Source organism: Dipodomys merriami, unplaced genomic scaffold (assembly GCF_024711535.1).
Source record: "Dipodomys merriami isolate MVZ:Mamm:240054 unplaced genomic scaffold, mDipMer1.0.p SCAF_16, whole genome shotgun sequence".
NCBI classification, from domain to species: Eukaryota; Metazoa; Chordata; class Mammalia; order Rodentia; family Heteromyidae; genus Dipodomys; species Dipodomys merriami.
In genome coordinates this window covers 8,982,751-9,010,590 of record NW_027202937.1, presented here as the reverse complement: position 1 = coordinate 9,010,590, position 27,840 = coordinate 8,982,751, and the positions used below count along the sequence as shown (strand labels likewise).

Below are 27,840 nucleotides of genomic sequence, written 5' to 3'. Positions count from 1 at the left end.
GGGGAGATCACCGAAGGAAGGCCGTTCTCAGCTGTTGAGGCCTGCCATCTTCACAGCCTGCCGCAGTAGGACTCATCCAGGCTACCTCCGGCCGGCTTCCTCTCAGTTCTGAGGATAGGCCTCAGAGCTCACTTCCTTCTGTTCCTGGCCTTCGGCACTGCCAGGAGGCGGGTGGCATTGTCACTCTGGCCATCACTACCCCTGATGCTCCTCCTCGGGCACCTGTGTGTGCGTGCATTACAGACACATCACTTCCCCAGATCCTCACAACCTGAAGGGTAAGTGTTACCACCTGCCTCTCCCAGGTGCGAGGACGAAGGCTCTGATTGGCTGATTTGCTACCATCCGGGTTTCCACCCATCCTCATTGGACCAAGCTTCCGGCAGGCCACCTCCCACAGCTGGATTCGGGGATGGAGACAGTTCCAGACCACAGCGACTGGAGGCCAGGTCCCTGTCCGTGGATCTCCCCAGTACGTGGCCAGGTTGACCCCACACGGGCTCCACCTTCTCCCAGCCTGCCCACTGGTCTCTCCAGCCAACCACCGCTCTGCTTGCTGGGTTTGAGGAGCGCTGGGCTGGAGACCCCCATCTGGCCTCCTGCGTTACAAATCCCCTTGGACAGCACTGGCTCTGTGCAGCCCAGGACTCAGTCCTCAGGGCCTCGATCTGCATCCCAGGGTCCTCATGGCTCCTCGCAGCCCTCGATGTCTTCTAGTAATATCTCCCACAGACCCCAGAAGGCCTCTGGCCCCTCATCTCCACGCCCCAGACCTTGGCCCCACCTCCACCGGCAGGCAGTGGGAGGAGCCTGCCAGAGAGGGAGGGATAAAGAAGAAGGCAGCCCAGCTTGCTTCTCCACAAGGGCAGCAGCTGGGATGGACCCTCCAGGGGCCGGTGGCAGCCATGGCTCCCAGTGGCCGAGCAGGTAGGGGTGCCTGGCTCAGGGAAGGTGGGACAAATCTGGAGAGGTCAGTCTGGCTGTGGAAACCATCCCTCCATCTCAGAATCGGGGGGAGCATCTGGGGCAGGGGCGCTCACTCCTTCCCTCCTTGCCTGAAAGGCATGAAGGTCAGACTGAGCCCAGAGGCCTGCGCCTTTCTCTTCTACCTGACAGGTTTCTCCTAGAATCACCAAACCACCCCATGAATGTGAGACCTCTTCCCCCCTCCCCTGCTCTGAGCATGGGGTTGGGGAGTCGCCATGCTTACATGGAAATGCTTGGGGTGAGCTTTGCACCATTAGAGAGCTAGCTGTTCCTTTGGAAATGCCGGCTTTCTAGCAGACATTTACACCTTAGCACGATTTATTTGCCAACACCTGGAAGCCATTAGTTCTTTTTAAAGTTCAGGAAGCAGAGGAGTCATGGTGAAGCTTGGCATCTTAGCAGAAAGTAGTTTTCCTACGCTGGGAGGAAACAGCCAGAGAATAAGAAATGGAAAGTGGGGAGAATGTTTATAAAGATTCTCCATTCCCATGGGCACTGGTGGCTCACACCTGTTATCAGGAGGCTGAGATCTGAGGATCAGGGCTTGAAACCAGCCCTATCAGGAAAAGCCCTTGAGACTCTTATCTCCAATTAACCACTGAAAAGCCAAAAGTGGAGCTGTGGCTCAAGTGATAGAGTACTAGCCTTGAGTTAAAAAGCTAAGGGACAGTGCCCAGGCCCTGAGTTCAAGCCCAAAGATTGGCACACACACAAAAGATTTTCAGTTCCTCCCTCCTGAGCATCCCAGACTATGTTTGGGATCTCAATGATAAAAGTGAATGGCTCGGGCTGGAAAGGTGGCTCAGTGGTAGAGTGAATGGCTCGGGCTGGAAAGGTGGCTCAGTGGTATAGTGCTTGCCTTGCATGCATGAGGCCATGGGTTCGATTCCTCAGCACCACATAAGCAAAAAAGAAAACAAAAACGGAAGTGGCGCTGTGGCTCAAGTGGTAGAGTGCTAGCCTTGAGCTGAAGAGCTGAGGGACAGCACCCAGGCCCAGAGTTCAGGCCCCACTACCGGACTAAAAAAAAAAAAAAAAAAAATGGCTCATTTGGCAGCCTACCCATTCCTCTCCTCTCCCCTGTCCCACCTTGTCTGTGTCCCCCCCACCCCCTCCCCCACCGCTGTCTCACCTCCCCACCCCCCACCCTGCTGACCTAGGCTAACTACCTGGGATCTTTGCTCCTTACCCCCCAGCTCCTCCTGTCACATCCAAGCCACGATCACCTGTGACCTCTGCTTTGGTTTCAGATTTTGGTGTGAGAAGTTCCCCCAAATCCACAGCTCTGATGCCCCCCTCATACGTCTTGGTCAGCTAGAGAGTTAGCGGGCAGAGGAGAGACACGAGTCATTACGGAACACTTGTTCTGCGTCTCAGGTTTAAGAGCAGAAAAAATGACTCTTACCTTCTAAGGCTTGGATTGAGAGTCAAATAATCTAATTTGATACATCCACAAATAAAAGTGTTGTAGCAGGGCTGGGAAGGTGGCTCAGTGGTAGAGTGCTTGCCTTGCATACATGAGGCCCTGGGTTCGATTCCTCAGCACCACATAAGCGGAAAAAAAATCCAGAAGTGGCGCTGTGGCTCAAGTGGTAGAGTGCTAGCCTTGAGCTGAAGAGCTGAGGGACAGCGCCCAGGCCCAGAGTTCAGGCCCCACGACCAACAACAACAAAAAAGTGTTTTAGGGCTGAGAAGGTGGCTCAGTAGTAGAGTGCTTACCTTGCATGCATGAGGCTCTGGGTTTGATTCCTTTGCACCACATAAGCAGAAAAGGCCAGAAGTGGAGCTATGGCTCAAGTGGTAGACCGCTAGCCTTGAGCTGAAGAGCTGAGGGCCAGCACCCCGGCCTAAAGTTCAAGCCCCATGACCGACTAAAAAGAATAAATAAAAAATAAAAAGTGTTTTAATACAGTAAGAGTTGTCTGAGCCGGGCGCCGGTGGCTCACACCTGTAATCCTAGCTACTCGGGAGGCTGAGATCTGAGGATCGCAGTTCAAAGTCAGCCCAGGCAGAAAAGTCCATGAGACTCTTATCTCTAACCACCAGAAAACCAGAAGTGGCCCTGTGGCTCAAGTGGTAGAGCACTTGTCTTGAGTTAAGAGCTCAGGGACGGCGTCTAGGTCCACAGTTCAAGCCCCATGACTGACCAAAAAAAGAAAGAAAAGAAAAAGAAAGAAAAAAGAGAGTCTGTGAGACTCCATCTCAAATACAAGTCCCTATATTGGCATACAAAAGAAGTTACCAATAATGCCAAGCAAGCAATTGCAGAGCATTGTTGTGTAACTGTTCAAGTCTGCACTCATGAACATGCCCTGGTACCTGAATTTGAACCCAAACTTTTAACTTCAGACACCACCAGACTCTCTGCTTAGAGGAAATAATAGTGCCCTGCAATGCACTGAGCTCTTGCTATATGGATAGAGAAAAAAAAAATTGCCTGGCTGGTGTTTTACTACTTGAATCATGCCTCCAGCACAGCTTTTTGCTTAAGTGTGTATATGTGTGTGTGTGCATATATGCATGTTTGCCAGTACTAGGCTTGAAATCAGGGCCTTGCACTCTCACTTGGCTTTTTTGCTCAAGGCTGACACTCCACCCCTTGAGCAAGTTTCACTTGCAGTTTTTTGTTGTCTTTTTTCTGGTTACTTGGAGATAAGAGTCTCAAGGGCTTTCCTGCCCAGGCTGGCTTGAAAGTGAGATCCTCAGCTCTCAGCCTCCTGAGTACATAGGATTATAAGTGTGAGCCACTGGGATTTGGCTTTGCTGGTTATTTTGGAGATGGAGTCTCGGATTTTCCTACCTGGGCTATATTTGACCTCAGTCCTCCAGATCTCAGCCTCTGAGTAGGATTACAGGCATAACCAGTATCATCCAAGGAGTGTGTGTGTGTGTGTGAGAGAGAGAGAGAGAGAGAGAGATGTCTCCTTTTCTTTTTCTTCTCTCAGTTGTGGGGCTTGAACTCTGGGCCTGGGCACTGTCCCTCAGCTCTTCAGCTCAAGGCTAGCACTCTACCACTTGAGCCACAGTGCCACTTCCGGCTTTTTTCTTATGTGGTGCTAAGGAATCGAACCCAGGGCCTTATGCATGCAAGGCAAGCGCTCTACCACTGAGCCACCTTCCCAGCCCCCCCCCCACTTCCAGTTTTGTAGTGGTTCATTGGTGATAAGTCTCACATACAGCTGGGTGCCGGTGGCTCACGCCTATAATCCTAGCTACTCAGGAGGCTGAGATCTGAGGATCGAGGTTCAAAGCCAGCCTGGGCAGGAAAGACCAAGAGAGTCCTATCTCCAATAAACCACTCAAAAAACTGGAAGTGGCGCTGTGGCTCAAGTAGTACAGCACTCGCCTTAAGCTGAAGAGTTGAGGGACAGCGCCCAGGCCCAGAGTTCAAGCCCCAAGACCAACAAAAAGAAAAAAAAAAGTCTCACATACTTTCCTACCAGGGCTGGCTTTAAACCGTGAGCCTCAGACCTCAGCCTCCTCAGTAGCTAGAATGACAGGCGTGCGCCACCAGTGGCCCCGCTGTCACGTCTCTTTCAGGGGTGAGGGTGGGGGGAACTAAGCTGCGGATTCAGGCGTAGGCAAGACTCAGATATCTCGTAGGAGCTGGGCTTTGGGAGTCCATGGCCGGGGCTGAGTGGCCACATTGCTTCCCACAGAACTCCAGCCCGGGTGTGCAGGTATTTCCAGCGGGGCTTCTGCTTCTATGGAGAAGATTGCAGGTAAGCGCCTCGGCTCCTGCCGGGGAGGCGGCCAGGGCCGGTGCCGCAGGGTCTCTCCTTCCCTGGCAGGTCGTGTATCTTCTCTGAGTCTCGCCTCAGCTCCAGGCTCAGCTAGCTCCGAGCCGCTGAGGGCTAACCTTGTCTCCTCATTCTCCTTTCCCTACAGCTATCAGCACCCGAGGGCCCCCAGCCTCCCCGTGTGGGCGCACCACTCTTCAGAACCACCGGCCAGCCTGCCTGGGCACCAGCTGCGCCGCACCCGGAGGAACTCCCTGCCCACCTACCTGCCCTCCATGGCCGGGGGCTGGAGCTGGAGCTGGGCCTACTGGGGCTGGGAACTTGACCTGGGGTCACTGGCCAGCCATGCTGAGGAGAGAAATGGCAGTTCTAGGATGTCCCCAATTCTATCTCGTGAGTCACAGGGTATTGTGGGTAGGCACGGGTAGGATCTGACCCCCCAGAGCTGCTGCTTGACCTCTGAGTAGTTTACATTTCCGTCCTGAAGTTTCCCAACTGGAGGGGAAATTGCCTCTGGCTCTGTGTTCTAGAAGCAGAGCCCCTGGCATCCAATGCTGGAGTTACCACACCAGCTGTGTGACCCTGGACACCTCACTTGACCTCTCTGGGCCTCTGTTCCCTCACTTACAAATAGGTCCAAATCACCACAGGAGAAAGAAAGGCTGATGTGGTACTCCAGTCACACGAGGGGATGATTCATGTGTGCCTGGCTCAGTACCCAGCCAGAGCACAGCCTAAATGGTGATTCAGGCTTCTCTTAAATTATGGCTGTAAAGTAGCACTGTCCAATAGAAATATGTGGCACAAAAGTATCTTTTTTGCAGCCAGGCACCAGTGGTTCACAGCTGTAACCCTAGCTACTCAGGAGCCTGGACCTGAGCATCCTGGTTGGAAGCTATTCCAGGGAGGAAAATCTATGAGACTCTTATCTTTAATTAGCTAAAAAAAAAAAAATGTTGTCTGAGGGCTGGGAAGGTGCTCAGTGGCTCAGTGGTAGAGTGCTGTAGCTGGGAAGGTGCTCAGTGGCTCAGTGGTAGAGTGCTCCAGCTGGGAAGGTGCTCAGTGGCTCAGTGGTAGAGTGCTGTAGCTGGGAAGGTGCTCAGTGGCTCAGTGGTAGAGTGCTCTAGCTGGGAAGGGGCTCAGTAGCTCAGTGGTAGAGTGCTGTAGCTGGGAAGGTGCTCAGTGGCTCAGTGGTAGAGTGCTGTAGCTGGGAAGGTGCTCAGTGGCTCAGTGGTAGAGTGCTGTAGCTGGGAAGGTGCTCAGTGGCTCAGTGGTAGAGTGCTGTAGCTGGGAAGGTGCTCAGTGGCTCAGTGGTAGAGTGCTGTAGCTGGGAAGGTGCTCAGTGGCTCAGTGGTAGAGTGCTGTAGCTGGGAAGGTGCTCAGTGGCTCAGTGGTAGAGTGCTGTAGTTGGGAAGGTGCTCAGTGGCTCAGTGGTAGAGTGCTCCAGCTCTAAGACATTTCATCACCCATTAAGAAGGCCTCTTAACAGCCACCCTCCCTCCAGCCATTAGCACCTGCTCATTTCCTTCCTATTTCTATGGAGTTGCTGATTCTGATTGCTTCATGCAAATGAAGTCAGATCTTGTATGACCATTTGTCCTAGCTTCTTTTTTTCTTTCTTTGTTGTTTTCCTGCCAGTTCTGGGGCTTGAACTCAGGGCCTGGGCACTTTCCTTGAACTTTTTTGCTCAAGGCTAGCACTCTACCACTGGAGCCACAGCCCCACTTCTGGCTTTTTCTGTGTATGTGGTGCTGAGGAATGGAACCCAGGGCTTCATGCATGCTAGGCAATCATTCTACCACGAAGCTACCTTCCCAATCCATGTCCTAGCTTCTCTTTGCTAACATTTATTTCTAGGTTCACTCATGTTGTAGCATGTATCTGAACTTTTTCTTTTTCTTTTCTTTTTTTTTTTAAAGTAAGTTGTGGGGCTTAAACTCAGGACCCAGACACTGTCCCTGAGCTTTTTTGCTCAAGGCCATTGCTTTACCACTTGAAGCTACAGCTCCACTCCCAGATTTTCTGGTGGTTCATTGGAGATAAGAGTCTCACAGACTTTCCTGCCTAGGCTGGCTTCGAACTGTGATCCTCAGATCTCAGCCTCCTGAGTAGCTAGGATTACAGGCATGAGTCACTGGCACCTGTTTTGAACTTTTTCTGCCAACATGTGTCACATATTTCTGATGAAGAGTGTTAACTTACACTAGTACAATAATAATAATAATATAAAAAATAGCCACTAAAGCCAGACGCCAGTGGCTCACGCCTGTAATCCTAGCTACTCAGGAGACCGAGATCTGAGGATTATGGTTCAAAGCCAGCCCAGGCAGACAAGTCCGAGAGACTCTTATCTCCAATAAACTACTAGAAAACCAGAAGTGGCACTGTGGCTCAAGTGGTAGAGCACTAGCCTTGAGCTGAAGAGCTGAGGGACAGTGCCCAGGCCCAGAGTTCAAGCCCCACAACGGACAAAAAAAAAAGCCACTAATGCACAGTGAGTGAATTAGTGAATGGGTGAATTAGTGAATGGACCAGTTGCCCCCACAGCTGCTGAGCAGGCATCTAGCCACTCCCAGGAGCCTCAGGCAGAGTCAGCCCCCGCCGAGGCGCTCCAGGCCCCCACGCAGTCTCAGGACCTGGAGGTACACCCAGTCCCCAGAGGGCTGGCAGGGAGGGTGGCAGGCTAGACCGGGCAAGGACAGAGGAGGCCTCTGCAGCCCCAGGCTGTCTGGGGGAGGTGGGGGGCTGTCTGACCCTCCCCACAGCTGCAGGGGAGGGAGGCCAGCCAGGATGTGGTGTGCGGCATCTGCATGGACAAAGTGTGGAACAAGCCGAGGGCGGAGAGGGTCTTCGGCATTCTGCCCAACTGCGCCCACGCCCACTGCCTGCGCTGCCTGCGCACCTGGCGCAGCAACCGCCACCACCTGCCGCTGGACATCATCAAGTCAGTTCCCCGGGGCCAGCGGGGAGGGGGGCGCCGGAGGGGCAAGGGCCCCCCACCCCGGGGCCTCACCGCACCCCGCTCACAGGGCCTGTCCCCAGTGCCGAGTCCATTCCAGCTACATCATCCCGCACAAGTTCTGGGTGAGCCAAGGAGCAAGGAAGGAGCAGCTGGTCAGGAACTTCAAGGCCCGGACCGGGTGAGGACGCTGGGGCAAGGGAGAGGGGGGCAGGCTCGCGCGCGCGTGTGCGTGCGTACGTGCGTGCGTGCGTGTGTGTGTGTGTGTGTGTGTGTGTGATTTGAACTCAGAACCTTGTACTCTCACTTGGCTTTTTCACTCAAGGGCTGGTGTTCTACCACATGAGCCATACCTCCACTCCAGCCTTTTACTGATTAATTGAAGATAAGTCTCACACACTTTTCTGGCAGGCTGGCTTTGAACTGTGGGCCTCACCTCTCAGCCTTCTGAGTAGCTAGGATTACGGATGTGGCACCAACCTCTGACTTCGTTTTTAGGGTTTTTGTTGTTGTTTGGTGTTTAGATAAGGCCTCATGGTGTTGCTTGTGGCGGGACCCCTACCCAGGCATGGCTGGATGACTGGTGTGCGCCACCATACTCAGCTTTCTATTAGTTAAGGGGAGGCCTTGTTAACTCTTTTTTTTTTCTTCCCAGTCCTGGAGCTTGAACTCAGGGGCTGGGCACTGTCCCTGAGCCTCTCTGTGCTCAAGGCTAGCGCTCTACCACCGGGGCCACAGCGCCACTTCTGGCCTTTTCTGTGTATGTGGTACTGAGGAATCAAACGCACGGATTCATTCATGCTAAGCAAGCACTCTACCACTAAGCCACATTCCCAGCGCCCTTGTTAACTTTTTGTCTGGTCCATTCTCTAAGTGCAATCCTCCTGATGTCTGCCTTCTGTATAACTGGTTCTACAGGTATGATCTACTGTGCCCAACCAGTATAAACTTTTATTCAAAATCAGAAGTCAGTGCCCATCCCGGGCTCCTAATCCCACCTCCCCCTGGGTTTCTGACACTTGACGTGCAGCAATCTTGACAGAGGGTGGGAAAGGAGTCAGGGCCCGCTTCTGCCTGCTTGCCTGTCTCCGCAGCTGCCCGGACAGTGGCTGAGGAAAATCTCAGTGTCGTGTCGCCGATGTGGGTATTGGCGCTGGGTGTTGGCAGAAGTTGAGGGCCTCTCAGGGGGAGAACGCCAGGGTAGCGCAGGCTAAGAGAGGTGAAAGTGGGGGGATTTTTCCACTGGCCATCCAGCTGAAGGGCTCTGGAAGACTCCTCTGCTGAGAGAGCCACACCAGGCCCGGGGCGATGAGTGTGTGGTGTGGTGACAGGCTTTGTACATCACGTGAAGTCACGCGGAGGCCGTGTCTGTGACTCAGTGAGCCAGTGGGATTTGAACCCAGGCATGTGGGGGCATGGCTGATACCAGAAGACATGGCAGGGTGGAAATGAACTTGAAAGGCAGGACCTGCGTGGCCCAGAGGAACATTTAAGATGACTTTCAGAGCCAACTGCACTGGTGGCTCACATCTGTAATCCTAGCTATGCGGGAGGCTAAGATCTGGGGATGGCAGTTTGAAGCCAACCTAGAAAGGAAGTTTATGGGATTATTTCCAACTACAAAAAAAAAAAAAAAAAAGGCAGAGCTGGGAATGTGGCTTAGTGGTAGAGTGCTTGCCTAGCATGCATGAAGCCCTGGGTTTGATTCCTCAGTACTACATACACAGAAAAGGCCTGAAGTAGAGCTGTGGCTCAAGTGGTAGAGTGCTAGCCTTGAGCAAAAGAAGCTCAGAGTGATGTGTGACAATGTTATCAGGCACTTTGTATTCATATACTGTTTGGTAGAATGGGAACGTCCTTGTACAACCACTTAAAGATAATTAAAAAAATTAAAAAAAAAAAAAAAAGCTCAGAGAAAATGCCCAGGCCCTGAGTTCAAGCCCCAGGACTGGGGGGGGGGGGGGGGGGAAAGGCAGGAAAGTAGAGTGGAGTGTCAGCCTTGAATGAAAAAGCTCAAGGATGCTCCCAGGCTCTGAGTTCAAGACCCAGGATTGGCACCAAAAACATAGAAATCAATAACTAAGGGGCTGGAAAGGTGGCTCAGTGGTAGAGTGCTTGCCTCGCATGCATAAGGCCCTGGGTTCAATTCCTCAGCACCACATAAGCAGAAAAAAGCCAGAAGTGGCACTGTGGCTCAAGTGGTAGAGCGCTCTTCTTGAGCTGAAGAGCTGAGGGACAGCGCCCAGGCCCAGAGTTCATTCCCCATGACCGACAAAAAAAAAAAAAGAAAAAAAAAAAGAAATCAATAACTAATGTATCTAGCTACACTGGTGGCTCACGCCTATAATTCTAATTCATGAGATCTGGAGAATCAAGGTTCAAAGCCAGTCCAGGCAAAAAGTCTATCAAACTCTATCCCCAAAATAATCAGCAAAAAGCTAGACTGGGGGTGTGACTCAAGTGGTAGAGCACCATCAGTGAACAAGCAGACAAAATCAGCAGCAGGCCTGTGTTCAAACTCTGTACTGCTCCCCCCAAAAAATAACAAAATCAGGGACTGGGAAGGTGGCTCAGTGGTAGAGCGCTTGCCTTGCATGCATGAGGCCCTGGGTTTGATTCCTCAGCACTACATAAGCAAAAAGAAAAAAGCCGGAAGTTGCACTGTGGCTCAAGTGGTAGAGCGCTAGTCTTGAGCAAAAGAAGCTCAAAGATGGGCCCAGGCCCTGAGGTCAAGTCCCATGACAAACCAAAACAAAAAGAAACAGATGACTAATGGTTGTATCATGGGTGTCCCATGCTGCTATGTCACATGGTGCAGGGGAAGGACAGTTGTTTCTTGGGATTTCCGCTCCGCCCTGGGTGTTCAATGGGTCTTGTGTCTGCTCGGGGTGTGCAGGAAGTGGAAGGGGCCAGCATTGACCCGGAGTTCAGTCAGGAGGGTTAAGCTGAGGCAAGATAGGCTAGTGCTGGAGCCCTCCCCTCCCAGCCTCCAAGGCCCCCCCTTTGCCCCACCCCCGCCCCACCCCTCTCTCTCTCAAGGGACCTAGTCTTGCTGAGTCCCACCAAATCCCTCCTCACATCACTCCTGTCCTGACCTGCAAGTCTTGGGTGAAGATCTTCCTCACATTTTTTTAGCCAACAGCCACTGATCTAAGGCCACGGCAGCCCAGGAGACGTTCCTAAGTTGGTCCCAGAGGCACATTTGAGGATTACCTGTGACTTTCTTTCCTCTGGTATTATTCTATGAATACTTGGTTGAATAAAAGGAAAGGAGAGTTGGGCACTAGTGGCTCATACCTAATCCTAGCTACTCAGGAAGCTGAGGCCTGAGGATTATGGTTCAAAGCCAGACTGGGCAGGAAAGCCCATGAAACTCTTTCTAATAAATGACAAAAAAGCTGGAAGCAGAATATGGCTCAAGTAGTAAAGTGCTAGCCTTGAGCACAAAACTCAGGGACAGCTCCCAAGCTCTGAGTTCAAGCCCTGGACTGGCACAAAAAAATAAAAGGAGGACTGGGAAGGTGGCTCAGTGGTAGAGTGCTTGCCTTGCATGCATAAGGCCCTGGGTTCAATTCCTCAGCATCACATAAGCAGAAAAAGCCGGAAGTAGTGCTGTGGTTCAAGTGGTAGAGCGCTAGCCTTGAGCTGAAGAGCTGAGGGACAGTGCCCAGGCCCAGAGTTCAGGCCCCACAACCAAAAAAATAAAAATAAAAATAAATAAAAATAAAGGAAAAGAAATGCCCTGGAGTTTGGGAACTAGAGCTGGGGATGTGTCTTGGTGGTAGAGTGCTTGCCTAGCACCCAGGAAGCCCTGGGTTCGATTGCTCAGTACACATAAATAGCTGGAAGTGGTGCTGTGGTTCAAGTGGTAGAGTGCTAGCCTTGAGCAAAAGAAGCTCAGGGACAGTGCCCAGGCCCTGCGTCCAAGCACCGACTGGCAAAAAACAAAACAAAACACAAAAAGAGTTTGAGGATCAGAGAAAAGCACTCTCAAAACACTTCCCTGCCACCTTCTGGAAGACAGTGGAATAAGTCAAATCTCTAGTAGAAATCTCTAGTGGTATACACCTAAAACCCAGCCTTCGGGAGGCTGAGGCAGGAAGGTCAAGAGTTCAAGGCCAGTCTGGACTACTTTGCATGATCTTGTATTAAAACAGTTTTAAAAACCTGCATTAGAGGCTAGGAATGTGGCTCAGTGGTAGAGTGCTTACCTAGCATGCATGAAACCCTCAGTACCATATAAACAGAATTCCTCAATACCATATAAACAGAAAAGGCCAGAAGTGGCACTGTGGCTCAAGTGGTAGAGTGCTAGTCATGAGCAAAAGAAGCTCAGGGACAGTGCTCTGGCCCTGAGTTCAAGCCTCAAGACTAGCAAAAAAAAAAAAAACTACATTAGAATGGATGCTAGCGGTGCTGACTCAATGCCTTTGACAGTCTGCCCAACTCTGTGGGTCCGTCCTCTTGCTTGTGGGGCCAGGCTGGAAGGTGATGGTCTTTCTCTCCTCTGTCTGCTCACAGTCAGATCCCATGCCGGTTCTTCCTGCAAAGGAATGGCCGGTGCCCCTTCCGGTCTGAATGCATCTACCTTCACCAGCAGCCAGCGGAAGCCCCAACCCCTCGTCCTTCCTGGTCCCTCAATATGCAACTGGCTTCTAGGAGCGAGGTAGGAACCATGGGGATGTGGGGCAGGCAAGGCCGCGTGTCCTGCTTTATAATTAATGTCCATTAAAACTTCAAAACCTGGGGCTGGGAAGGTGGCTCAGTGGTAGAGCGCTTGCCTTGCATGCCTAAGGCCCTGGGTTCGAGTCTTCAGCACCACATAAGCAAAAAGAAAAAAAGCCGGAAGTGGCGCTGTGGCTCAAGTGGTAGATCGCTAGCCTTGAGCTGAAGAGCTGAGGGACAGCGCCCAGGCCCAGAGTTCAGGCCCCACAATGACCAAAAACAAAAACAAAAACAAAACTTCAAAGCCTGTGTAAGGTGGGCACAGATGGCTCACGTCTGTAATCCTAGCCACTCAGGAGGTTGAGATCTGAGGATTGTAGTTTGAAGTCAGCTGAGGCAGGAAAGTCTGTGAGACTCTTATCTCCCATGAGCCACCAATAAGCAGGAAGTGGAGTTGTGGCTCAAGGGTAGAGCCCTAGCCTTGAGTGAAAAAGCTCAGGGGCATCACCCAGATCCTGAGTTCAAGTCCTGTATCAACACACACACACACACACACACACACACTCAGGGGCATCACCCAGATCCTGAGTTCAAGCCCTGTATCAACACACACACACACACACACACACACACACACACACACACACACACACACACACACACATCACCCAGATCCTGAGTTCAAGCCCTGTATCAACACACACACACACACACACACACACACACACACACACACACACACACACACACACACACACACACACACACACACACACACACACACACACACCCTATGCATGACACAGGGGATGTAGGGTTGTTGTGCTGTGTCCAGCTTGCCCACCCTCACCTATGAGTCAGGAGCTCCTGTTCCTGGGGCAGCTGTGGCCATAGCCTTTTTTTTTTTTTTTTTTTTTTGTCGGTCGTGGGGCTTGAACTCTGGGCCTGGGCGCTGTCCCTCAGCTCTTCAGCTCAAGGCGAGCACTCTACCACTTGAGCTACAGCGCCACTTCCGGTTTTCTGGTGGTTTATTGGAGATAGGAGTCTCACGGTCTTTCCTGCCCGGGCTGGCTTTGAACCACGATCCTCAGATCTCAGCCTCCTGAGTAGCTAGGATTACAGGCGTGAGCCACCAGCGCCCGGCTCTGCCATAGCCTTTTGTTTGGCAGGTTTTTCTCTCTACTTCCAGGTGCGGTACCCGGTGTTGGTCCTCTTAGCCAGCAAGCCAGGGGAGCTCCTGTTCCTCCCATTCTGTTCTCTTGCCCTGAGGGGAAGGGGCTCAGAACTCCGTGGCTTTCTGCGACCAGGATCCTCCTGAGGGAGCAGGGGCGAGGGGCGGGGGCTGCTAGGGAGTAGGTCTGCCCAGGGACTGGCAGGGGGAGGGGCAGCTCTGCAGTGAAAGGGAATCCTCCCCCCCCAGCCCCCCCCCCCCCACTTGCCAGGACCTAGCTTTTAAACCTTGTTCTTTTGTAGAAGGATTTTAAAAGAAAACCAATAAAATGCATCTAAGCTATGAAGGTGGTATCCGAAGAGAGATCTACTTGTAGCCCCACCGGACCCTGGCATTCATGCTCCCTTCCCCCAGCACACTAGCTCTCAGCCCCTCTTCCCCAACCACTCCTTTAATAACCAAAAGGCTGCCCTGGGAAGATGGACCTGCTTACCTGAGACAGACAGCACTAGTGACTCAGGAGGCTGAAATCTGAGGATCAAGATTCAAAGTCAGCCCAGACAGAAAACTCCGGGAAGACTTTTATCTTCAATGAGCCAACAAAAAGCTGGAAGTAGAGGTGAGACCAAGTGGTAGAGCTCCTTGTGTGAAAAAGCCAAGTGAGAGCACAAGGCCCTGAGTTCAAGCTCTAACATCCAGCAACAACAACACACATGCACCTGAAATTTCTTTTCTTTTTTTTTTTTTTGGGGGGGGGTGTCTGGTTGTGGGGCCTGAACTCTGGGCCTGGGCGCTGTCCCTCAGCTCTTCAGCTCAAGGCTAGCGCTCTACCACTTGAGCCCCACTGCCACTTCTGGCTTTTTTCTTTTTGTTTATGTGGTGCGGAGGAATCAAACCCAGGGCCTCAGGCATGCAAGGCAAGCGATCTACCACTGAGCCACATTCCCAGCCCCCTGAAATTTCTTTTTTACAAAGCAGGCACTTTTTTCTGGTCTCAAGGATTGAATTTTGGGCCTAGGCACTGTCCCAGAGTTTCTTTTGCTACCACTTGAGCCACAGCTCCACTTGGGCTTTTTCCATGATTTAATTGGAGATAAGAGTCTCATAGACTTTTCCTTCCTGGGCTAACTTTGAACCCCAATCCTCAGATCTCAGCCTCCTGAGTAGCTAGGATTACAGACGTGAACCAATGGCACCCAGCTAGGCACTATCTTAAGAAATATTTCTTCCTAATTCACAATAGCTTGAAATCATTTGGAAAAAAATTAGTGGCTCAAGTAGAAATGAGATGGCGCTGACAATATTGTGTTCCTCTGGTTTCCTATACTACTCAGCTTGAAAGCCAAAGTCCTGTGACCTCTGATGCCCTGTGATCCTTAATGCCCTGTGACCTCTGACGCCCTGTGACCTCTGATACCCTGTCCTCCAGCCACACCACAGCCCTAAGACCTTGGCCTTTGCTCTTAGCCTGAAATGGTTTCCTCCACCCTCCCTTCCCCCATCCCAGGCTTCTGCTCAGCTAGCCTAACCACCATCTATTTTACCATTATCTCACCTTAACCTCCTTTCCATACTGTATTTTTCTTGAAAGTTCTTATCACAAATCAAATACTTGATTATTTCTCTCCCCCTACCCTCCACTGTGTGTCAGCAACAGGGGCAATAATCTGTTTGCGCGGGGGCTGCGGGCAGGCGGGGAGGGGGCGTGTGGGCCGGCAGGGTGCAGTGGAGCTGCGAGCTCCTCTTGCCCTCCCTCCCTGTCCTCTGCACCGACCCCTCCTTTCCCGAGGAATCGGCTGTCCCGCGGGTTTTCCCGGAGCCCAGAGAGGCAAAGCCTCTCCTGCCCCCCCTCCCCCCGGCCCGTCCCCAAACAACCAGAGCAAGGCTGGTCCTTGGTCTTTGGAAGAAGCTCCCAGGAAAAGGCTGTGGCCACCTCCAGGCACTGGGGCAGAGATCCTCGGACATCAAGTTATATTTCTGGAGAGGACCGAACACGGACGGGGTTATCTGTTTTTGGCCTGTGGAAGAGATGTCAATGAACGGGATGGCAAACTGCTCAATCTTAGTGCGAAGCCACGATCTGCAGCTACAACCACAGACGCTTCGGGGTGCTGGGAAGGTGGTAGGGCGCTCGCCTCGAGCCGGAGAGCTGAGGGGCAGCGCCCAGGCCCAGAGTTCAAGACCCGCGACCGACCGACCAAAAAAAAAGACAGTTTGGGTTGAAAGTAAGGCAGGACCGCGGACAGACTGCACCGAGGGACCGACGGCGAAGACGCGGGGTGCCGCGCCGGGGACCCGCCCCTCCGCCCGGCCCCGCCCACTCGCCCTGGCCTGGCCCCGCCTCCGCCCGCCCCTCCGGCGCGTTCTCCTTGGTAAGGAGACCTTTAGCCCCGCCCTTCCGGTGTGCACCCTTAAGACCCCGCCCACGTCCCCGCCCCTTCACTGGCGCCCTCTGGGTGCGGCGCTCCGAGGCGTCGGCGAAGCTCCCGCGGCTCTTCTCCGCTCCCGCCAGCTTCGGAGCCGAGGCCCCAGCAGGACGGGGCGGCCGGGCTCGGGCTGCAGCATGGCGGCCCCGGACGGGGCGCCGGACCCCTGGGCGTCGCTGGAGGCTCCCGCCCGTCTGGTGCTGCGGGCGCTGCAGGCCGGGCCCGCGGGCGCGCGGCGCGGCCTGGGGGCGCTGCGGGCGCTGGGCCGCCGCGGCCCGGCCTCCTTCAGCTGGGGCCCCTTCCTGGAGGCGCTGTGCCACGAGGAGCCGGTGGTGCCCGCGCCCGGCGGCCGCCTGGAGCTGTAAGTCCTCCGCCCGCGGGTGCAGACGTCGGGGGGCCCGGGCGGGGCCCGCGTTAGGCCCCCACTGTGTGCGGTCGCGTGGGCACCGGAGACTCCGGGAGGCGCGCAAAGAAGCAACCTGAAAAGCAGTTAAGTCTGTTTTGACCGCTTGCTTCCATCCCAGAAAATGTCCCTGGGCGCCCATGGCTCACACCTGTCTCCTAGCTCCTCACGAGGCTGAGGTTCGGGGTTCGAAGCCAGCCCAGGCAGGAAAGTCCATGAGACTTATCTCCAATGAACCACCAGAAAACCGGAAGTGGTGCTGTGGCTCTAGTGGTTGTGTTAGCCTTGAGCTGAAGAGCTGAGGGACAGCGCCCAGGTCGAGTTCAAGCCCCACAACCGACCCCCCAAAAACAACAACAACAAAAGAAACCGGTTCAGAGACAGTGCTCAGGCCCTGAATTTAACCCCAGGACTGGCACAATTAGGCACATACACAGACACAGGTAAGGGGACAGCTCCCAGGTCCTGAGTTAAAAGCACATACACACAAAGGAAACACAGACCTACTGTCTAGGTATACTTAGGCTTAATGGGGACACCTGTGGTGAAATATGTACACAGAAATAAATATTCAAGATATGGTAAATGCTGGGTGCTGGTGCCTCATGCCTGTACTAGTCCTCAGGAGGCTGATATCTGAAGATCATAGTTCAAAGCCAGCCCAGGCAGAAAAGTCCATGAGACTTATATCCAATTAATCACCAGAAAACCAGAAGTGGTGCTCAGACTCAAAGTGGTAGAGTGGTAACCTTCAGCAAAAGAGGTCAGGGATCCGGTCTAGTCCCTGACTTCAAGCCCCATAATTAACAGAAAAAAAAAAAGAAGAGGTGGGGCTGGGAATGTAACTCAGTAGTAGAGTGCTTGCCTAGCATACATGAAGCCCTGGGTTCCATTCCTCAGTACCACTTAAACAGAAAAAGCTAGAAGTGGTGCTGTGGCTCAAGTGGTAGCATGCTAGCCTTGAGCAAAAGAAGCTCAGGGATGGGCTGGGAATGTGGCTTAGTGGTAGAGTGATTGCCTAGCATGCATGAAGCCCTGGGTTTGATTCTTCAGTACCACATAAATGAAAAAGCCAGAAGTGATGCTATGGCTCAAATGGTAGAGCTCTAGCCTTGAGCACAGAGAGGTTCAAGGACAGTGCCCAAGCCCTGAATTTGAGCTCCAGGACCATCAAAAAAAAAAAAAAAAAAAGATAGATGAAGGCATTAGCATCTGTTGATCTGTATAGCTTAGACTATCAGAGGTCTGGACATATACTTTTTTTGGGGTCAGTCATGGGGCTTGAACTCTGGGCCTGGGCGCTGTCCCTCAGCTCTTTAGCTCAAGGCGAGCGCTCTACCACTTGAGCTACAGCACTACTTCCGGTTTTCTAGTGGTTTATTGGAGATAGGAGTCTCACGGTCTTTCCTGCCCGGGCTGGCTTTGAACCGCGATTCTCAGATCTCAGCCTCCTGAGTAGCTAGGATTACAGGCGTGAGCCACCGGCGCCTGGCTTTGGACATATACTTTGCAGCAAGATCCTTTTCCTTAGGGGTAGCAACTACATTTTATGTTTTGATATTTCCTAGGTGTTTTGTTTTTGTGTGTATCACAAGTGCCCTGCCCAAAAGTCCCATTTTATTCTCTGTCCTCAGGCCAAGTCCCTCTGATGACAGACAGTTCTGCAGGGTCACATGGAGTCTGGGTTCATGTATCAGCAGAATCTCAGACAGTTACTCTGCACCATGGGCCTTTGATGCCCTGGAAGGACGATGCTCAATCAGAATGCTGGTGCCTACAGGAGGGGGCTTTGTTCTTGCCCCTTTGACTTGAAAGCACAAGACTGTCAGTCCTCTGAGTCTTCCCTTCTGCTTCTGGGAAGTACTGTTTGGAAATTGATTTCATAAAGGATTATTACCTGGTTCCTTCTGTTTCAAGTCTCACCTCTGTGCCTCTGTGAAGCCTTTGTCCTCAGCAGCCCTGGCTGCATTCTGTGCACTAGCTGTTAGAGAGTCGACTCATTCCATGAATGTGCACCAAGGGCCTACTGGGACACTGAGGATGTAGACACCGCATCTGCCTTCTAGAAGGGCCTGGTGTGGTGAAAGAAACAACCTGAAAGTTCCAGGGGACTGTGGCAGAGGCTACATGGTAGCACACCAAGCATTACACAGCATCCTGAAATATTACTATCTTTAATATTTTTATCTAAAATATGAGAGTGGACTTTTTTTCTGTGATATAAAACCAGAATATACTTATTATAGAATAGGTCCCAGCTTGTTTTTATTTTTTGTTGGTCATGGGGCTTGAACTCAGAATTTGAACTCAGGGCTTAGGCGCTGTCCCTGAGGCTAGCACTCTGCCACTTTGAGCTACAGCTCCACTTCTGGTTTTAGGGAAGTTAATTGGAGATAAGAGTCTCACAGACTTTTCTGCCTTGGCTGGTTTCAAACCAAGATCCTCAGGTCCCAGCCTCCTGAGTAGCTAGGAGTATAGGTGTGAGTCACTAGGGCTTGGCAGGCATTTTTTTTGTTTTGTTTTTTGGTTTTTTTAAAGCTGAAATAGATGTCCAAGGTTCAGAGAACAGGTCTGGGCATGTAATAGATAGTCAATGAACACTTGTCTCTTTTCTCTCTCTCTCTTTTTTTTTTTTTTGGCCAGTCCTAGGGCTTGAACTCAGGGCCTAGGCACTGTTCCTGAGCTTCATTTGCTCAAGGCTAGCATTCCACCACTTGAGCCACAGTGTCACTTCCGGCTTTTTCTGTTTATGTGGTTCTCAGGAATCAAACCCAGGGCTTCATGTATGCAAGGCATCCTACCACTAGGCCACATTCCCAGTCCCCCACTTGTCTCTTTTCTGCTACCCTCTATCCAGAGCAACTCCTGCAGATATTGCTGCCAGTTTCTTTTTTTTTTGAAGATTTTTTTTTTTTTTTTGGATCCGGTTGTGGGCCTGAACTCTGGGCCTGGGCGCTGTCCTTCAGCTCTTCAGCTCAAGGCTAGTGCTCTACCACTTGAGCCACAGAGCCAATTCCGGCTTTTTTTTCTGCTTATGTGGTGCTGAGGAATGGAACCCAGGGCCTCATGCATGCAAGGCAAGCGCTCTACCACTGAGCCACCTTCCCAGCCCATTGCTGCCAGTTTCTAATTGTACCTCTAGTCTCTCCCAGTCTGCCCTTTAACGAGCTACCTTCAGCAGGACACCCTGATTGCTTATTCTCCCTCTGCTACCAGGAAGCCACTGTTGCTGCGATTGCCTGCGTTATGCCAGAAGAACCTCATGTCTCTGTTAATGGCTGTTCAGCCTTTGCTGCCTGCAAGTGGGCTTCTCTCTGTGCTGCATATTGCACAGCAGGAAGTCGCCTCTGCCCCAGATGCCTGGCTCCAGGCCCTAGGGATACTGCTGCAAAGAGATCTGGGTGACAGGGACCCTGTTGAGGGAGTCTCTCCACTGTCCCAAACTTGCCAGAGGCAGCTCCGCGGCCTGTGCAGGCAGCTGGGCCAGGGGGGCAGGAGGCTGAGGTCGCCTCAGGCTCCAAACCTGGAAGAGGACAAAGAAGAGGAGGATAGCAGGGACTCTCAGGCTCCAAACCCAGAGCAGGAAGAGGAAACAGTTACCGAGGACTCCCAGCAGCAGGAGAAACGCAGGAGGGAGCCAGAAGATGCCAGTCCTGGCAGCCAGAGGGCCCCCAAGAGGATCCGGAGTTGGGAAAGGGAAGAAGAGAAAGACCATAAGGAGGAGCGCGAGGCCTTGGCCTCCCCGTCCGAGGAAGGAGGTGCACTACCCACGAAGCAGCAGCTTGTTGGGGGAACTGAGGCCAGTGAGGCTGGCCAGAGGCCGGAGGCCAAGAACCCAGCTGAAAGAGTGGAGCTGCCTAAAGCTCTCCAGGTAGTGTGGCGGGGAAGTGGGTTTACAGGGCACTGCTGGCCAGAACTGGAGGGTTCCACGTGAGCCGCTGTTTCTCAGCCCCGACATCTCTGAAGTCCATGGGCTGGAGGAGGGAGGAGGGAGAACACAGTTGAGGTAATGTGGCTTCCACTCTACAGACTGAAGAGTTGTGATCTCTAACATGGCGTTGTTAAAGGGGCCAGCCCTGCTGCCCTAGCCCCTGAGGGTGAGGCCGGGGCCAGCCTGCCCTGCCAGTCCAAGGCCCGCAAGTCCCTATACTGTTAGGGTTGGAAGCAGAGAAGACATAGAAGGAGGCAGGCTAGGCTTCGGGCAGCCCTGCAGGGTTAGGAACTGGCAGTGACAGGATTCTCCTCCACAGGACCAGGTGACCAGGCTGCAGAAGCTGTTGAAGACCTTTGAGGAGGTAACTGGCCCTACCCTGCTCACCATTGCCTTCCCAGCTGCTGCCTACCCTTCAGCCGGGGCCAGGGAAGCCCCTGCTCAAAGAGGCACCATGGGTTGGGGAGCAGGGCTAGAAAGAAGGTGGAGAGTTTTCCTTGGCCTTGGAGCAGACATCTAACCCCAGGGAGGGCCCTCTCCTATTCCTCCAAGAACGACTCCCTGACAACCAGTGGTGGTTGTGAGGGGCTCTTTCAGCTGTAACATGGGGTTTGTCTCCCCAGGGGCTGGAGGTGTTGGAGGACAGCTCTCCAGTTGAACTGCAGTTTCTGCATGAGTGTAGCCCCAGCCAGGTAAGAGCAGATGCCGATGGCCTGGCCCCCAGGTCGCACTTGTCACAACCTCCTGCAGGGCTCGTGGGAGGGGATTTTGTTTTCCGTCTCTTGGGCAGGTAAACCCTGAATGGGGTTTCTTTTAGGTCTTGGTTCCTCCCGTTGGAGCAGCTCTCTGGCTCTACCTTGTCTCCTGTGGTTCCCCCCTTGTCCTCTCCCCACCCCCCATGGGCAGATGGAGTGGCTGTGTGTCCAGCTGCAGCTCCCACAGCTCTCAGATGCAGGCCTCCTGCAGTTCTGCACCCAGCTGCTGGCCCTCTCCCCACACCTGAGCATCGGAAATGCCACTGTGCTGGCCAGGAGCCTCTTTCTTGGACGGGTAGGTGCAGGAGTGCTGAGCCCTCAGGAGGGGGTTTGCGGGGAGAGGGCACCTTTGGCCTTGCAGGATTCTGGTTTGCCTGGGACAAGGGGAGGGCCCTTGCTCAACTGGCAGGCCTTGGGTTCCCCAGCCAAAGCCACGTGCCAACCAGCTCTTCCCTCTTGGGCCCTAGAGCCCTTCCAGGAGCTGGTGAAGGTTTGGGAGCTGCAGGGGGGAGCCATGGGTCTTTTCCATGGACAGCCCCTGCAAGTGGGCTACAAGAGAAATTCATGTGTGACAGCATTATTGAGAAGAGGAACCTGCAAATGTTTCCTCCCCACTGGCCACAGGTCCTCTCCCTGACTTCCTCTGCTTCTTGGCTGCTCAGAACATCCCTCACCTCCTTCTGTGCCAAGTATACCTACCCGGTCTGCAGAGCCCTCTTGGACCCTGTGCTCCAGGCCTCTGGCATAGGTATTCTAGAGTCATCCCCAGGCCTGGTAACCGTCTTCTCTGTTCCTAGCATCCTGCACCCCACAGTGGCCCTGGTAGGAACTGGGTATTTGCTGATTAATTTGCTTACACTTGTAATGCTAGTTACTCAGGAGGCTGAGATCTGAGGATCAGGATTCAAAGCCAGCTCGGATAGGAAAGTCCACGAGACTCTTATCTTTAACTAACCACCAGAAAAATGGAAGTGGTGCTGTGGCTCAAGTGGTAGAGCGCTTGCCTTGATCGGAAGAGCTGAGGGACAGAGCCCAGACCCAGAATTCAAGACCCATGACCCACCAAAAAAAAAAAAAAAAAGTTATCTCTTGTGGGCTGGGAATGTGGCTTAGCAATAGAGTGCTTGCCTAGCATGCATGAAGCCCTGGATTCAATTCCCCAGTACCACATAAACAGAAAAAGCCAGAAGTGGAGCTGTGGCTCAAGTGGTAGAGTGCTAACCTTGAGCAAAAGAAGCTCAGGGACAGCACCAGGCCCTGAGTTCTAGCCCCAGGACTGGCAAATAATAATAATAATAATAATAATAATAATAATAATAATAATAAAAATATCTCCTGCTTCTCTAACAGTGCTCCTGTAACAAGCAGGACCTCCTGTTCCCCCAGTCCCTTTCCTGCCTGGCCCCCAGCCCCCCTCCCCTGTTCTCTCTGTCCCAGGTCCAGCTCAGACAGAGTTATTGTGTTCTCTGATGAAGGAGGAGTCTCTCGAGACAGACATGCAGCTCCTGATGCTCAGGTGCGTGTGCTGGCCTCCATGCTGCCCCTCCCTCCCTTCTCCCAGGCCAGGCCTGCCCCTGGCACTCAGGTGGGAGCCAGATATGCACCAGACTCTGTCTCTAAAGATAGGCTTTGGTAAGAGTGCTGTAGCTGAGTGGTAAGAGCCCTTGCCTAACAGGGCAAAACAAACAACTGAAGAGAAATCAGGCCGTGGCACAGCCAGTGTCCCTCTCCCTGGGATCTGAACCTGCCTGTGCTTTCCACCTGGGTGCTATTGGATTTGAGTATTAAAATTGAGGAGTTACAGTACACATGTGAAGGATGAGTAAAAGCCCAAGGAACAGGTATGAAATATGCGGTGACAACCTCGAGAAGGACACAGCTTCACAGATCATCTCAGCTCCCACTCAGGCAGCACTTCGTGTGTTTACAGTCTCAGTGCTGCCACCACCTGACAGATGGAAGAACTACACAGGAATTAGGGAGTTGGCCAAGCCAGTACCCAGCCAACGCAAGTGAAAAGCCTGGGGTCAAACCTAGGTCTGTAACTCTCCTCACCCCCACCAAGAAGACACACTCCACACTGCGGTCTGGGCCTTTTGGAGCAAGGGAGATTGCAGGGGGATGGAAAGCTCACTAGTGTGGATAGCGGCAGTTCCTGCAGGAATGACTCACCAGCTCTGCGAGTCTCGTGTCTAACATCAGCACCTGTTCCCGAGTCTCCTTCCCTTGATTTTCAGGGTACACTCAATTCCTGATGGTTTCTCCAGGGATCTTTGTGCCGTGGGCAGACTGCAGCAATGGCTCCTAGAGCTGTCACCTGCTCTGGTGATCCTCTGTTGGCGAGGCCTTGCTCTGTGGGGAGTAGCGGCCTGGCCTCCCAGGCTTGGGTGGAGGTCGGGCTCTCCTCAGCAGGCCGCCTCTGTGCAGGCACATGCTGGAGCTGTCCTGGAGGGATGAGACGTTCGTGGTGCTGCAGGCGCTCCTGGAACGGCAGGTGAGCTGGCTGCTGCCCTGGCCTGTCTGTGGGGAGCACGGGCTGCCGGGATCCGAGTCAGGTAATGGAGGGCTGGGAAGACGGCTGTCCCCAGGGCTGTGACAGAGGGCGAGCTCTGCCAGCATGCAAGCTGGGAGTGGAGACTGGCCGTGTGGTCCATGTGGCACTGCTCTGACTAGCTGCAAGGCCTAGAGCAGGCTTTTCTGAGCTGTCTGCGTAAGCTCGATAGTATTTTTGGATAGTAATAGATTCCTATGTTCAAAGCTTTAAAAGCTCAAAGGATATGATAGCCACCATTTTCTGAGACCTACACCTTTCACCTGATGCCTTTCACCCTCTCACTGCCTTCAGTGGTAGGTTTTGTTGTTGTTGTTGTTGTTGTTGTTGGTCATGGGGCTTGAACTTTGGGCCCAGGGGCTGTCCCTCAGCTCTTCAGCTCAAGCCTAGCACTCTTCCACTTGAGCCACAGTGCTACTTCAGGTTTTCTGGTGGTTATGGTGAAGATAAGAGTCTCATGGCCTTTCCTGCCTGGGCTGGCTTTGAACCGTGATCCTCAGATCTCAGCCTCTTGAGCAGCTAGGATTACAGGTATGAGCCACCACACCTGGCAGTGGTAGGTATTTTGAAACTCATTTTACAGGTGTGGAAACGGAGACTTACCTTATATATTAGCTTTCTGTCATTGTGACAAAATACTTGAAGATAAAAAAAACTTTGAAAGAGTGTGGTGAGGAAGTGGAGGTGTAGCTCAAGTATAGACCAGCCCTGGGAGAGGGGACATGACACACAAAAGGCCCTGAGTTCCAGCCCCCTACTGAAACAAAAAAAAAAAAAAAAAAAAAATCAAACAAAAAACTATTTGCTGGGTATGAGTGACTCAGGCCTGTAATTCTAGCTGCTGTGGAGATTTATCTGAGAAGAAGTTCAGAGCCTGCCTGGACAGTCAAAGCTAACGCTTATCCACCAAAAATTAGGAAGTGGAGGTATGGTTCAAATGGTAGAGTTCCAGCCTTGAGCAGAGTGAGAGCGCAAGACCCTGAGTTCGAGCCCCAGTTCCAGCATACACTACCAAGAAACCTTGAAAGGAAGGCAGATGTAGTGGAGCATTCCTGTAATTCCAGCACTTGGGGGGAGGTAGAGGTAGGAAGATGGTGAGTTCCAGGCTAGCCTGGGCTACATGAACTCCACAGTGAGACCCCGTCTCAAAAACAAAACAAAGTGAAAAGACCCTAGTGGAAGGAAAGACTTCCTTTGGCTCATGTTTCTGAGGATTCAGGCCATGGCTGGCATGGTTGCTTTGGGGCCTGTGGTGAGGCTCTGAGTGTGCCATGGTAGTGTGAGTGTGCCGTGGTAGTGCAGGTGTGTGCAGAGCCGCTGCTCAACCTGCAGCCCAGGAAGTGAAGAGCGGGCCTTCAAGACACCCCTCCCCCTGAGCACCCAGCTTCCTTCCGCACAAGACCCGAACTAGAGCTGCCACAAGGTGCTGGAGCTGGGGTTGGCTCAGGGCTGGCTCTGTGACCACGCCATCTCCTGTGTGCAGGTAGACGTGCCTCCGGAACCGTTCGGTGTCCTCATGCAGAGGCTCTGTGAAGAGGGGCTGGTAGCCACTGCCTCGGTGGCCTACGCCAAGCTCGTGCTCACTGTGCTGACCAACTACCAGGCCCATGTGAGTGCTGCTGGGGCCTGGAGGCCGAGCTGGCTGGCAGGGTGTGCCCGGGGAGGGGGGCTGCTTGGGGGCCAGTACTAAGTCCTTCCATGTGGGGACTTGTAGTGTACTCCATGGGTCAGGCTGTGAAAGAAGAGACAGGAGAGCTATCATTATCTCCTTTTCTGACTTCTTTACTTTGGATGGTTTCACCGTGTTGCTCAGGCTGGTCTCCAACCCTTGGGCTCAACTGGTCTTTTCTATCTTAAAACTTACTTTTTGGTATTTGAGATTGCACTGGGGCCTTGCCCATGCTAGACAAGCATTCTGTCCCTGGGGTCCCACCCCCAGCCCTCAACTGCCTCTCTTGCCTTGGTTCCTCGGACTACAGGTGTACTACTGGACTCCATTTTATGGATGAGAGTACTGAGCCTCAGTGTTTAAAATAATAATACAGGCTGGGAAGGTGGCTTAGTGTAGAGTGCTTGCCTAGCATGCATGAAGCCCTGTGTTCCATGCCTCGCTCCACATAAACAGAAAAAGCCCAAGTGGCGCTGTGGCTCAAGTGGTATGAGTGCTAGCCTCGAGCAAAAGAAGCCCCAGGACAGTGCCCAGGCCCTGAGTTCAAGCCCAGAACTGGCCAAAAAAAATCCAAAAAACTAATACTAAATTTTTTGTTCATATATATGTATGTATGTGTGTGTATGTATATATATATATATATATATACACACATATAATATATAACATATATTATAATACATAATATTATACATATTATATATAATGTTATAATTATATTTATATACATAATATATATAATATAATATATAATATATGTATATATACATACACACATACACAGGGCCTGAACTCTGGGCCTGGGCGCTGTCCCTCAGCTCTTTAGCTCAAGGCTAGCGCTCTACCGCTTGAGCTACAGCTCCACTTCCAGCTTTTTTCTGCTTATGTGGTGCTTCATGCATGCTAGGCAAGCATGCTACCATTGAGCCACCTTCTCAGCCCCTGTTCAAATATTTTTAAATGCCAATACCACTAGGTTGATCCCCTTCCAGTCAGCACTTTTCCTATTCTAAGGAAAAAGTAGTAATACTTGGGATTCCAGCTGAGCAAAAATTTGACTATCTGGGCTGGGAATGTGGCTTAGTGGTAGAGTGCTTGCCTAGCATGCATGAAACATTGGGTTCAATTCCTCAGTATCATATATACAGAAAAAGCCAAAAGTGGTTCTGTGATTCAAGTTGTAAAGTACTAGCCTTGAGCAAAAGAAGCTCAGGGACAGTGCCCAAACCCTGAGTTCAAGCCCAGGACTGGCTAAAAAAAAAAAGATGATCTGAAGTAACCTTGCATCAAACCACAATGTTAACAAACCGCTACTAGCCGGGCACTGGTGGCTCATGCCTGTAATCCTAGCTACTCAGGAGGCTGAGATCTGAGGATCAAGGTTCAAAGCCAACCCTGACAGGAAACTGTGAGACTCTTATCTCCAATTAACTACTTGAAAACCGGAAGTGGTGCTGTGGCTCAAGTGGTAGAGCACTTACCTTGAGCTGAAGAGTGCTGGAACAGTGTTCAAGCCTCATGACCGACAAAAATAAATAAATAAATAAATAGCTACTAATGAGAAAAAGAGACAAGAGTTTTGGGTGAGGCCCGCGGTCACATTACTGAGACTGGCAGCTCCACTTAAGAGCTTAAGTTGTATCTTTAGCCTTTATCTTGAAGACCAGCATCCTTGGCTGTTCTGTTAGCATTTTACCTTTCTCTTGAGCATCACAGGCTTGTTTGTGGGTAAAATTCACTGTAGATCAGAAGCGTGGACACTACACGTTTTCAGAGTTTCTGGGCCCTCTGAGATCCCGTAGGCCCCAGGAGGATCCCCCTCCCCCTATTCTGTGTGATCCACTGGAATCTCCCAGGAAGTGCTAGCTGGACAGTGACTTGGTCAGCTGCAGACCAGATGTGTTTGTCACCTGTGGGGAATGACGACACAGGAGCCGAGAGTCAGGAGTTGTGGGAACAAGTCAGCAAAGAGACAGTGTGGTCCACAAGGACGGTGGCAGTACACAACTGACACGGGGGCTGCAGTGCACGTAACGTGTACTAGCTGCCAGCTAGAGGCAATGTGCCAGCTAGCCACTGCGCAGCTGCTATCTGGTTCCAGATCCATGCGGTGAAATAATGAGGTTTGATTACTTCGGAACCTTCTCCTGTCCTCCTTCCCCAGTCCCACATCCTAGCTTCCTCTCCTTCCAAAACAGAGGAGAGGGGAAGACCCATCTGTTGGAGCTCTGACCTGACTCTTCCTTCCCTCAGATCACAGAGACCCACAGACTGGGCCTGGCTGTGGCCCTGGAGTCTAACACCACCTTCCTGAGGAAGTCCCTGCAGGCCTCCTTGAAACATCTGCCCCGCTGAGCCTCCACCGAAGGACCGCCCTCCTGAGCTGCACTAGCACCCGCTCTCAACACCTGGCCTGCCCCTTGCCTCAGCAGGAAAGCAGGGCCTGGCCATCCCAGGGGCCCACTGCCCCCTGCTCCAGGCTGCACAGAGGTCATCTGGGCCCTGCAGCACGCACGGGGGCTCCTGGCCCCAGACAGGATCAATAGTATTTAATAAAGAGCAAGATTTGCACAGGGCTCTCAT

General features: G+C 52.4%; 2 protein-coding genes across 6 annotated transcripts; both read left to right on the top strand.

Moving 5' to 3' along the window:
* Window positions 1–334: 334 nt before the first annotated feature.
* LOC138828138 (E3 ubiquitin-protein ligase makorin-2-like) lies at window positions 335–13,697 on the top strand. The gene is made up of 9 exons (XM_070023912.1): window positions 335–472; window positions 733–927; window positions 4,647–4,709; window positions 4,876–5,120; window positions 7,275–7,369; window positions 7,493–7,671; window positions 7,757–7,867; window positions 12,208–12,352; window positions 13,541–13,697. Exons 2-9 carry the CDS (start codon window positions 878–880, stop codon window positions 13,667–13,669), a joined length of 1,017 nt encoding a protein of 338 aa, XP_069880013.1. The 5' UTR covers window positions 335–472; window positions 733–877; the 3' UTR covers window positions 13,670–13,697.
* Window positions 13,698–15,997: 2,300 nt separating this feature from the next.
* Fance (FA complementation group E) lies at window positions 15,998–27,833 on the top strand. 5 transcript variants are annotated; one of them, XM_070023906.1, is made up of 10 exons: window positions 16,002–16,309; window positions 19,568–20,222; window positions 20,602–20,646; window positions 20,906–20,974; window positions 21,249–21,332; window positions 21,662–21,785; window positions 22,424–22,553; window positions 23,465–23,531; window positions 25,072–25,197; window positions 27,511–27,833. In XM_070023906.1, exons 1-10 carry the CDS (start codon window positions 16,086–16,088, stop codon window positions 27,610–27,612), a joined length of 1,626 nt encoding a protein of 541 aa, XP_069880007.1. In that variant the 5' UTR covers window positions 16,002–16,085; the 3' UTR covers window positions 27,613–27,833. The 5 variants fall into 5 exon arrangements, with proteins under 5 accessions (XP_069880008.1, XP_069880007.1, XP_069880005.1 ...); XM_070023904.1 differs by having other exon boundaries at window positions 21,189–21,332; XM_070023905.1 differs by having other exon boundaries at window positions 16,004–16,309; window positions 21,189–21,332; window positions 22,475–22,553.
* The last annotated feature ends 7 nt before the right edge of the window (window positions 27,834–27,840 follow it).